Below are 11,916 nucleotides of genomic sequence, written 5' to 3'. Positions count from 1 at the left end.
CAGGAAAATGTTAAACCTGCATCAACTGGGTTATTAATAACAGCACAACTGGGTCAGCAGCATGTTGAGTGTAGACTGATTTATAATGTTTCCTGAGTAAGTTTTCAGTCTACCCTAAGCTTCCTGCTGCTGTAACTAGACTGCTGGTGTAAGGCTTATATAAATTCTCTCTGCACTAGTTGCTGAAATACCAAGGTGCTCTGGATTTGCATTACATTTTGATCAATCAAGGAGGATGCTAAGGCTTATAGCTGGATCAGGAAGCTTAAGCTTTCTGATTTAGTCTTGAAAATGGAAATTTTGCAAAACCTGCTTTGCTTGAGAAATACCAACCATGCCAGATGAAATCCTTAAAAAATGTGAATTTTCCATTGTATATTTATCTTGAGGGAAATCTAAAACCTTTTAGGTTAGAACTTGATGTAAAAAAAAGGAAGGAGAAAGACTGAAATTAATATTTGGGAACTTATATTCTCTCCTTATGAAGAATTGAGTTTTTGTGTACTGTCAGATCTCAGCAGCGTGATGTCCATAGACCACACAGTTCGCTGTGCCAGCTGCCTCCTTCTGTGTCAGCTTTTTGACAGAGGGCCAGTTCAGACTGTCTGGCATAATGCAGGATTAAGCACTTCAACATCTAATTTCTGGACCCCTAAACTGGATAGACGACTTGGTACCAGGTTGGGAGCTAGTTTTTTTTTGTATTAATGCAAAGATTAAATGAAGCATTAGATGAAGTCTGCACTTTGAATGAGTTACTTGGTTATTTGGAATAGGCAAAGTCATGCTCCTTTTCATGACTTAAAGACTTTATTATGGCCTGGAGAAAGCACTGCCTTTCTGCCAGGATTCAGAGAGGAGAAAGCTTTTGCAGAAGATTCTCCTTAGACTGTTTTTTGGAAAATAATAGGATGATAATCCATCCTCTCAATGAATGAAGGATGATTTCCTACTCCCAAAGCTCTAGGTAAAGTTCTCCCTGACATCTCTGTACTCTAGTATTTTTTTCTGCCTGACAAACTAGAGGTCGTGTTTCTTCCTCTCAGATCACTCCAGCTAGTAGGATGGGGCATATTCAGTTATGCATAGCAGGCACTAAAATAGTTTGGGTAATTTTTTTCTCTAGAAATCTGGCTCCCAGAGGTTTGAGATACCCTCCCACTTTCCCCCAGCAACGCTGTAGATGAGCAGAGGTTTCAAAGTTCTGCTTTTGATTCTGAGCATGGAACAGATTTACTCTTCCTTTTTATTCCTAATTTTTTAAACTGTACTTGCAACATAAATCACACTGAGCTCTTGATTTATAATATGAAACAGACTCTTTTTTTTTTTTGTCAAAAATATTTCAGAATTTTTATCTTTGAAGTCTTTCTTGTTGTTATACAGCAACAAGAACATGCAAAAAAATTAATGATTCTAAATCAACATTTTCCCGGGGTGCTGTGCATTGAAACAACTTATTTTCCAAGAGTTATCTTTCTTCAACAAAACAAAAATATGTATAAAATAGAACAGTTGTAATAGTATTCCGACAAGTCCAACTTATATGGTTCATTGTCACAGAGGATATCCTAAGAAAATGCAGAATGGCTTTACAAATTTAGTAATACAGAAACTCCTTGGAGGAGATAGAACAATATACTATGAAAACTCCAAATACATATTCAGCATGTGTACTTTTTAAAGAAAACTTTATGCAAATTTAAGATCAACAAATACAGAATAAAATGCACTAAGAAACTGATATGTAGACAAAGGTTTATTTACACCATACAACATTTTAAATATTTTATACACAGCTGCAGCAGAGAAAGCTACTCTGAGCTTTCCAGAGAAAACTGCAATAATAAAGATGTGAAATATATTATTCATATAAAAGTGAGATTATTACTTTATTGCATTTAAAGCAATGAAGAATGTAGCTCAACAGACATTCATTTAATGACAAAAACTTTGCTTTTATATTATAAAGTAAAAAGTGTAGTAATGGCCAAACAGACTGTTATAAACTTTAAAAACTGCATAAATATATACATTGTGCTTCATGGTGAAGTTTTTTGAAAACTAAACCAAATGAAGCTGTTACAACATGAATCGTTGCTTGAGGTTTATCTATAAAGATTACCTTACAAATCCATTCCACGGGTACTTACAACACACGATGGTAAGAATTGTACACCTGGTTCTCCACTAGCCATACTAGTGGGAAGAAACTGTACGAAAAAACCACTGACATTTGGCACGGGGAGAGCCTGGCATAAAGTAGTCACAACGTTCAGACAGGAGTGTCAGGATTCCCAAAGTTTCTTTATTGTCAGTGCAATTAATTTTTTGTTTTTGTTTTGTTCAGTTTATTTTCATTTTTGTTAAACTTCTGTTTGAAAGTCACCTTCTTGCACATCTAAAGGCAAGTTCAGACATTTCTCCCATTCTGCTGGTCTTAGTTCTAAAGCATCTTTTGCCTCTGTGTCTAATACGTTTATCGTTGTATAGTGTTGATATTCGCCTGTGGTTTTGAAATTGTCCCATGGAACCTTGTTTGGCGCTGAATTCTCCTGAAGAACAGAGAAGAAAAAAGAATTGAATACGAAGATGAAATAATGTATTCTCTGTTTATAAGGCTGATCCCTAAAGCACTCTTATGAGACACAGGAGTCAGAGGGAGGAACTAGCTTTGCAGGGAGACAGGCTGCGACTGTCTTTCTCTGTGAGCAATTGGCCCTTTGGCAGGCTGCTCACCTGAGCTGCCAGCCAAGCCCTGTCCTTTGCAAGAAATGTAGTGTGTGAGGAATGGCCAAATTATCTAGTAACAGCAGCCAGCATTTCAGTAGTGGCTATGTAGAAAAGCACCAGAAGGGAAGGGAAGGGAATGTAATTGAGGAGTGCTTGCTGTCTGAAATATGGAGAGGTTTGAGATAGAGATTGCCAGCTTGCATTTGAACTGAGGCAGGAGAATGGTGGAACAGCAGAAACCTGCTCCTTGAGAATGGGAGAGAGAATTGCTTTACAGGCTGGTGAGCTCATGTAGCATCATGTTAGGATCAGCAGACTGAAAGCTGCCTGTTTTCGACTGTCCATGAATACTTTTGGATTAGGATAAGAGAGAGACAAAAGTCATCAGTGATTTCTGCTATAACATGCTAGTTGCCAAAATCAAACATTTTCACATTTGTTTAAGATCCCCTTGGACATCCTGCTGGAACTCCCACTATTTTTAAATAGAGGTGTGAGTCCTGTCATCGCCACTTATACTCTGCTGTAGACTAAGATATCTGAGGCTGTCTAAAGGCCTGAGATTCTGGTATTTAGGTATCTGGATCACTCTCTGACTGCCTTACAGGATGACCATTCCTCTAGTCAGCTGTTATTAGCAGACCCTTCAAAAAACACCAGTGATATGAAACAGAGTAAGCACCACTCATCCATGAAGACCACCTGTGAGATTTTGAATGAATTCAAGCTTTACATGAACAGAAAATCTCAAATAGAGGGGAGAATAGAGGAAATAACATAAGACAATTCTAGCTCACTTTCATTCAATATGCAATTTTCACATTATAAAGTTATATAGAAAATTATTACTAATCATAGCATTACTGCTAGAAAGTATGTAACACTAAATTACCTGTTTTAATTAGGCAGAATCAACTATTTCCTTGCTCTCATTATCATATCAGATATAGTCAGGGTGTTATGCCTGTGTGTGTGTGTGTCTACAAATCTAAATTATGATGATAGCAAAGTCAATTCAGGATGAGTTAATTTTTGCTTTTCACATGCAAAATATTTATAGGCCTATTAAAGGAAAGACAGAATTACAGTGACTCTGTGCTCTTTCTGGGCACTCTAATGTGTAGGTGACTCTAGCTGGACTTATTTGTTATAACTAATTTAATATTTGCTTGCCTAGCCAGAGGTAAAACCCTATTGGGTAAATTAAATTATGAAGCTGCTTTCTGTATATAAAGGACTTTAGACATAGGAGACACATACAGATTTTAAATGTGTTCCCTACAGTTCAATTTCTTGTCATCTGTAATGATGTCAGTGAGTTAGTTATGGTCTAGTTGCAAAATGTAATGAGTCTCACCATAGGTTAGATTACTTTAAATATCTTTTGTTCTCATTCTTGAGGCTATATAAAAGTAGCATAAAATGAGGTCTTCACAGGAAATAATATTTAATTCAAAGATCTCTTGTTTCATTGTTACTGTTACAGCACAGCATGTTTTTAATATCCAGGAAGGAAAACTTACCATGCTGCCTGATTTTGGTACATCCCGAAATCTGTCCAGAGTCTGAAATTTCTGATTTAACTCTTGAAACAATTCCATATGCCTCTTTCTTGTATGCATGACCTTCTGCAAAAAAAAAAAAAAGAAAAAAAAAAGAAAAAAAAAACCAAAAACATAATTGCTTATATTTATAATTGAATCTGGGCTTTTTTAAGAGAACCATTGTTTCCTCCAGCATAATAAATTGAATTTGGCAAGGCCATATTTTCCCTATAGACTTAATCAAAGGAAGTGAATTGCACTGAGTCTTCTCTCTCCTCTGTTTAATGCACTTCTTGTATACAAAGGACTGATTTTCCCAACATTTACAGAGTTACTGAAATAAAGGGACACTCATATTGCTGGAAAAAGTTGGAAAGTAATGGCAGCATCTCAGAAGTAATTTTCTCTTTTGTACATTAGAAATATTTTACAGAATTTTTGTTTTCAATATGGGTACTAATATTTTGATTTCAAGAGGAATGCAACAGCATTTTATACCTTTTGGGGAAAAAAATAAATATGAGAACACCAAACTCAGGACTTCTAGATCAAAAGACAAAAACTCCAAATGTTATGTCTTTTTAATTAAGATGTCTTGTCATACAGACCACCACCAAATGCATTCAGCTGCATAAAATGCTGTTGATATGGCATTCACATTAAGATAAGTAGGCACCATTTTCAACTTTACTGTCTTTGAGTGATTGGATGCTACGCTCCCTGTAGCCAATGCACAGGACATTCTTCCACAGTAAATGATTATATGGCATTCCTGTGCAAGAGGTGGCGACCCCAAACAGCCCCCGCAATTGGAGGGGACCTTGGGCCCTATATTGCTTTGGCAGCTACGTGGAGACTGAAACCTGTTTTCAAGCCTGGACTGTCATGCCTATCATCTGTGTTGTTTTCAAAGATGTTCACTGTCAGATATGGATTCAGACCAGCCTCTGGAGCTGAACCGAAGACTCCTCGCTGTTCAGCCAGTCTTATGGCTCCGTGTTCTGGGAGGACAGGGGACAGGAGGGACTGAGGTGAGGCACCCTCAGCAGATGAGCACAGCTTGCCTTTCTTAAGATTCTGCGTCTGTGTGGACTGGATTTGCAGCCAGGGTCACAGCCACTTGATGTTGATAGGAAAACTACAGGTCACCAGCCTCTATGCACATGTACTCATCATCAAGCCTGATTTTCTTTGGCAGTGTACGTGACAAAATCCACAAACTTATGTACACAGTGCCTGAGTGTGACCCTTCCCCAGTGGCACTTCCACCTAGTCTGGTTTGAATACTTTTTAAAATGGAGCAGCAATAGCTGACTCTCAAATAATATTTTACAAATACAAATTTTAAATTGTTCATATCTTTTATTTGTATTCTGTGTTTCTAAATTCCATGAAATGTGGCTGCTCTCTCAGCTGTGCATTCCTACCGCTATGCTGTAATAACCATATTATCCTTAATACAGCTACGCCCTTGCTTGAGAACTCGTTCCACTTCTAAGAACAGGAAATTGGCAAAATTGTTCACAAAAGAGACATGAGATATAGCAAGCAATTAAGGACCTATTAACTTAACATGACTTGTGGGGTGAAAAGGGAAACAATTTTGCAGGATTCTGTAAGGAACTGCTTGCAAAACATAATTTAAGCAGAGATAGCTGATCTAAATTTATGAGAGAGGTTTCACTTAAGTGACTTCCTAGGGATTCTTTTAAGCTGTTACTGTAACAGTAGACAGGGATATTTAGCATATTTCATATACACTGAATTTTAAAAAGAAAGGTTCTGCCTCAAAGATTATTATTTGATGAAATAAGGAGACGCTTTGGGTAATAAAACAGATTTGGTAGGTTAAAATAGTAGCTCTAAAAGTAGGAAAAAAAGCATATGACTATGAAACAAATGTCTCCAGCTGGAAACTTTTTAATAGAAGTCTAGAAACATAGAGAATGTTACTTTCTGATATTTTTCTGAGTTGTGTACCCATGAATTTGTTAAATTGCAAATATGAATAATGCAAATATCTTACTCAGTTCAATACATTATTCCTGAGGAGATGCAGGTGGGAGAAGAAATTAAACACTTGCAAAGTCTGCCAGAAAAAAAAAAAAGACTTTAAATTTTATTCTTAATAGTGGAATATCTGGTATGTACATGGATGGATGGATCTTTTAGCTGCTTTGTGTTTGCCTGGCTTCCATTCTGTAATTTCTACCCTCTGACATCTCTGCCTCCTCACTGCTTAGACAAAATGGTCTGAACTTCAGTGAGGTGCAGTAGCTTAAATTTCCAACATTAATTATTAATTTCTAGCTTTTTACACAATTTATTTTATTTCTTATTGGAATTCACCATATTTTCTGTTTTCTAGAAAATATGCTCTTGCATAACTCTTTCTCTTTTATGAGAAAACATCCCAAAATACATTTGCAGAGGTTTCATCTGTTTTGTGTGTTTGTTTGCTTTCTCTCTCTTTTAAATAACCAATGTGGAAAGCACAGCTTTATGAATCTGAGAAATACACAAGTTTTATCCACACAGATCTGGAGATCTTCAGCAATATAGACTAGGATGACTGTAGAAGTGAAATTCTTCAGCAGGATGATAGAGAAGCCTTTGATACTGCCCTTAGAAACGACACCATCTTTAGGCTCAGATGTGGGTTTGTTATGCTGTACCACCTTCCAGGAGCACTTGCCTGAGGTAACCACCTCTCTACAGACTCACTCACCTTAGATTGCTATAATTCTATAGTCACTGGTTGGAAAAGACTTTCAAGATTGTCAAGTCCAACCAATCAGCTAACACTACAAGTCCATGGCTAAACAATATCCCTAAGTGCCATGCCACATCCACAGGATTCTAGGGATGACAACTCTACCACTTTTCTAGACAGCCTGTTCCAATCCCTAGGCACTCTTTTTGTGAAGAAGATCTTCCTGCTCTTTTGGTACAACTTGAGACTGTTGCCTTCGGTCCTATCAATTGTCACCTGAGAATCAAGATTGGCACTTCCTTTGCTCAGCCTCCTTTCTGGTAGTTGTAAGGAGCACTGTAGTCTGCCCTCAGCCTCATTTGCTCCAGACTAAACAGCCTCAGTTAACCTCAGCTGCTTCTTGTATGTTTTGCTTTTTAGACCTGTACCAGATTTGTTGCTCTTTTCTGCTCGTGCTCAAGCAACTAGGTATCCTTCTTGTAGTGAGAGACCCAAATCTGAACACTGTATTCAATGGGCAGTCTTAACAGTGCTGAGTACAGAGGGACAATCACTTCCCTAGTCCTGATGGCCACAACATTCCTAATTCAGGCCAGGATGCCATTGGCCTTCTTGGCTATCTGGCACAATACTGGCTTATGTTCAGCCAGCTGTTAACCAAATTCTGTAACTCATGTCTCGCACCCTAAAGCAGACTAGATTGAATTGACACCTCTTCTACATTTCCAGCCTACTCATAAATGACATCAATTTTTAATTTTGAAAAGGGTAAGCCTTACTCCGATTAGCATATACTCTTAGAAGAGCAATTTGAGTGGCTATCAAGGTGAGAAGTAATTCAGACATAACTGTATACTCAGCTCAATTTTTTTTTTATTTATGACAGCATTTTAGCTGAAATCTACCTCAAGCAAAAATATTCTGATCAATATTCATAGTCAATCTTATGATTAATAGTAATAATATTTAAAATCATGTTATTCAGTTTGCTTTGGAAATATTCTACATAATCACAGGTAAAAATGATCTCACAAATATTGTATGAAATAGCTAAGTGAAAAGAACAGATGGGGAAATGCCTTCCCAGCTCCATAATGGAAGCCTGCTGTGTTTTCAAGATGTTATAGGTCTGATCAGTTGCCAAACTTAGAAACGGGAAAAGATTTTTCCTTGCAGGCATGTTATTTTTTTTTTTTCCACCTTTGTCTTGGAGAGATATCTTCATGTTAGGAAGAAAAAAGATTTTAAAATTTTGTGTAAGTTTTTAATATTGCTATAATGAATGGCTATTATGGATGAAAATCTGTGAGAAGGCAGCACCAGCAATTTAATATCAATTCAGCATTATTACTAGTGATAGACTTCTGGTCTATGGGCAGAAAAGACAGTCCAAGATTTGTACACTGTATTCTTGCCCTCCCTAACAGAGCTCAAAGGGAGCCAGAGATGACCTGAATCCTGGTGAGCATTTTCTGAATTATTTAGCATAAAAATTGTTTATTGCAAGTACATACAGTAAATACATTTGATAAAGGGGAGAGCAGAAAGATTGAGTAGGGAAAGGCAGGATTCAAATCCTCTCATAGAATTTAATGATACTTGTAATCTTTTATCTCAAAGTGCATGTCAATAATAGTGTTTTTGTATGTGACAGAGCACACCTATTATAAAGCCCTCCTCGGAATTTTCACAGCATCTGTATTTATCCTCAACATAATTAGAGTGACTTTCATTTGATCTTAGAGCTAGGTATTAGTGCAGAGCCTCGGTGAACAAAACTACCTGTCCAGTTTCAGGGAAATTCAGAACATAACAATTGGGGTTGCTGAACACTTAGCTGGCATTAAAACAGCCATCAGAAGCAAGGATCCCAAACTCCTAGACCAGAATACTGCTTGTATTTTGGATCACCATTAGTGACTGGTCACCAATTGGATTTAAATCCCTTTGCCATCATTCTCTGGGTCTGTCTGGCTGGCCATATTTTTACCCAGGAAGAGTACACCTGTCCAAGCCATGGACTGCAAGTTTCTCCAAGAGAATACTGTGAGAGACAGTGTCAAAGGCTTCACAGAAGTTTAGCCAGACTACCTTCATAGCCTTCCCCTCATTCACTCACAAGATTATATAGTCATAGAAGGAGATCAGGTATGTCAAGCAGGACCTGCCTTTCATGAACCCATGTAGGCTAGTCCTTATTCCGTGGTAGTCCCACACATGCTGCATGATTGCAGTCAAGATGATTTGCCCCATGACCTTTCTCAAAACTGAGGTCAGATCGACAGGCTTGTGATTCCCTTGATTCTCCTGACCCTTCTTGTAGATGGGAGTCACATTTGCAAGTCTCTAGTTGTCTGACACCTTCCTGGTTGACCAAGGCTGTTATTGGAAGGGGCCTTAAAGATCACCTGGTTCCAAGCCCTGTGCCATGGACAGGGTTGCCACCACTAGATCAGGCTGCTCAGGACACCATTCAATCTGGTCTTGAATGCCTTCAAGGATGCAGCATCCACAACTTCTTTGGGCAACATCTTTCAGTGCCTCACCACTCTCTGGGTGAAGAATTTCTCCCTAATATCTAATCTAAATCTCCTCTCTTCTACTTTAAAGCCATTTCTCCTTGTCCTATTGTTATTACATTGTGTAAGAAGTTGGTCCCCCTTGTGCTTGTAAGCTCTCTTGTACTGGCAAACTGCAGTGAGGACTTCTTGAAGTATTCTTTTCTCCAAGCCAAACAAGCTTTTGTTTGTCTGCCAGCTCCCTCAACCTTTCTTCACAAGAGAGGTGCTCTAGCCATCTTTGTGGCCTTCCTCTTGTGACCTACTCCAACAACTCCTCAGCCCAAGGGCTCTAGGTTTGGATGCAGTACTGCAGATGGGGTCTGATAAGAGCAGAGTAGAGGGACAAAATCACCCTTCTCTTGTTGATGGGCAGCCCAGGTTACTGTTGGCCTTCTGGGCTGCAAGAGCACACTGTTGGCTCACACCCAGCTTTTTGTTCACCAAGAAATCATTACTTCTCCACAGACCTTTACCCAGTGAGTCCTAGTCTGTATGCATATCTGGGATTGTCCTGATTGAAGTGTAACAGCTTGTACTTGGCCTTTTTGAACCTCATTAAGTTCATGTGGGCCAACTTTTTGAGCTTGTTCAGATCTCTTTGGATGGCATTTCCCTTTCATTTGTCATATCAACTGCACCACTCAGCTTGGTGTCGTCAGCAAACTAGATAAGGATGTAATTGATTCTATTATCTATGTAACTGATAAAGATGATAAAAAGTGCAGGTCCCAAGACAGACTCCTGGGTGATGCCACTCATGACTGGCCTTCACCTCCACATAGAGCTATTGACCCCAACCTTCTGGCTGCAACCTTCCCACCTATTCTTTATCCACCAAACAATCCAGCCTCCAAATTCATATTTTTTCAATTCAGAGATAAGGATATGGTGTGGGACTGTCAAAGCCCTTATTAGATGGCCCTTCCTTTGTGCATCAGTGCTATCACTCCATCATAGAAGGCCATCAGAACAATAATGTATGATTTGCTCTTGGTGAAGCTGTGTTGACTTTCTCAGATCACCTCCTTGTCTTGCATGTATCTTAACATCTTTTACGAGTATGATCCATTGTCCCAGGTGCAAACAACAGGCTACCCAGCCTCTAGTATCCCAGGTCTTCCTTTGTTCCTTTCTTAAAAACAGGAGCAATGTTTACCATTTTTCAGTTAATTTGACAGGCACAACTTTTTAAATATAAGATAGAATGCTTTGGAAACTACATCAACCAGCTCCTTCAGGACTCTGGGATGCATGTCGTCTAGACCTATAGACCTATACACAGTCAGTCTCATGAAGTGGTCTCAGAATTGCTCTTTTCTATGGGAAGCCTGATTGCTAGTGAAGGCTGAGGCAAAGAACTCCTTGAGTATCATGAGCCTCATCAGCCTTAACAGCCTTATCTGTGTCAGTTGAAGCCAGCTTTCCCTTCTCATTTATCAGAGGGGGAACATTCTCCTTTGCCTGTTTCTTCTGACCAAAGTATCTAAAGAAACCCTTGTTATTTTTCACATCTAAGTTCATTTCCATCTGCATCTTGCCTTTCCTGATGCTGTCTCTGCATATCATGACAACGTCCCTATATTATTCACAGGCCATGTGTCCCTGTTTCTACCACCTATAGTTTTTCTTCTTATCCCTCAGTTTCACCAGCAGGTCCTCGTTCAGACATGCTGATTTTCTGCCTCCTCTGTTTGATTTCTTATGCTGGGTGATGGAATTTCTTTTGCATGAGGATGGAAAATAATAATAATAAACAATAGAAAGCAGCTTGGCAACCACTTTTGCCAGCTCCCTCAGTACTCTTAGATGAATCCTATCTGGACCCACAGACTTGTGACAATTCAGGTGGAGTAGCAAGTTGCTGATTCTTCCTGAATTGTGGGAGGTTTATTCTGCTCCTCATCTCTCTCTTCCAGCTCAGGCTGAGTATCTTTAGGAAAACTATTAAAGACAGAAGGAATGAAGGCATTGAGTACCTCAGCCTCTTCCTCATCCTTGGTGGTAAAGCTCCCTGCTGCATCTGATAAATTTGCCTTAGCAAATGAAGTTCTTGTTGGACTTTTACCTTTCTAATTTTCTCTTTGCGTGTCCTAACATATATTGGAGATAACAGGGATGGAGTCTGTTTTATTGCATTGAGTACAGATAAGGTCTTCCAGTATTCAACCTACACAGCAGCTGATTTTGAATTTCCTCTGTGACCCTCAGTAATTTATTTTCCATGTGATTTTTATTTGTCTGTTTGTACTTCAAATTATCTGTATTAAGGTGAGTAGTATACATATTTTTTGTTATTAAACTGTGACTGTACAGCAGTAAGTTAATTACGTCTAAGAGCATTCAGTGGCACCATCTAGCATAGAAT

The 11,916-nt window shown here is 38.7% G+C and overlaps 1 protein-coding gene across 5 annotated transcripts in view; it reads right to left on the bottom strand.

Moving 5' to 3' along the window:
* Positions 1 to 1,752: 1,752 nt before the first annotated feature.
* ADGRB3 (adhesion G protein-coupled receptor B3) overlaps positions 1,753 to 11,916 on the bottom strand; it is a 449,865-nt gene continuing 439,701 nt past the window's right edge. For all 5 annotated transcript variants that reach the window (XM_042894113.1, XM_042894107.1, XM_042894121.1 and 2 more), the window contains 2 exons: positions 4,257 to 4,361; positions 1,753 to 2,555 (listed from right to left, as the gene is read on the bottom strand). In XM_042894113.1, the coding sequence (XP_042750047.1) occupies positions 2,367 to 2,555; positions 4,257 to 4,361 (294 nt within the window). In that variant the 3' untranslated portion in view covers positions 1,753 to 2,366. The remainder of the gene's footprint in view (positions 2,556 to 4,256; positions 4,362 to 11,916) is intronic.

The sequence above is a fragment of the Lagopus leucura genome, unplaced genomic scaffold (genome assembly GCF_019238085.1).
Source record: "Lagopus leucura isolate 7727_CA_CO unplaced genomic scaffold, USGS_WTPT01 Super-Scaffold_73, whole genome shotgun sequence".
Taxonomy (NCBI): Eukaryota; Metazoa; Chordata; class Aves; order Galliformes; family Phasianidae; genus Lagopus; species Lagopus leucura.
The sequence above is the reverse complement of the archived record's forward strand: the minus strand, read 5'-3'. Positions and strand labels throughout refer to the sequence as shown.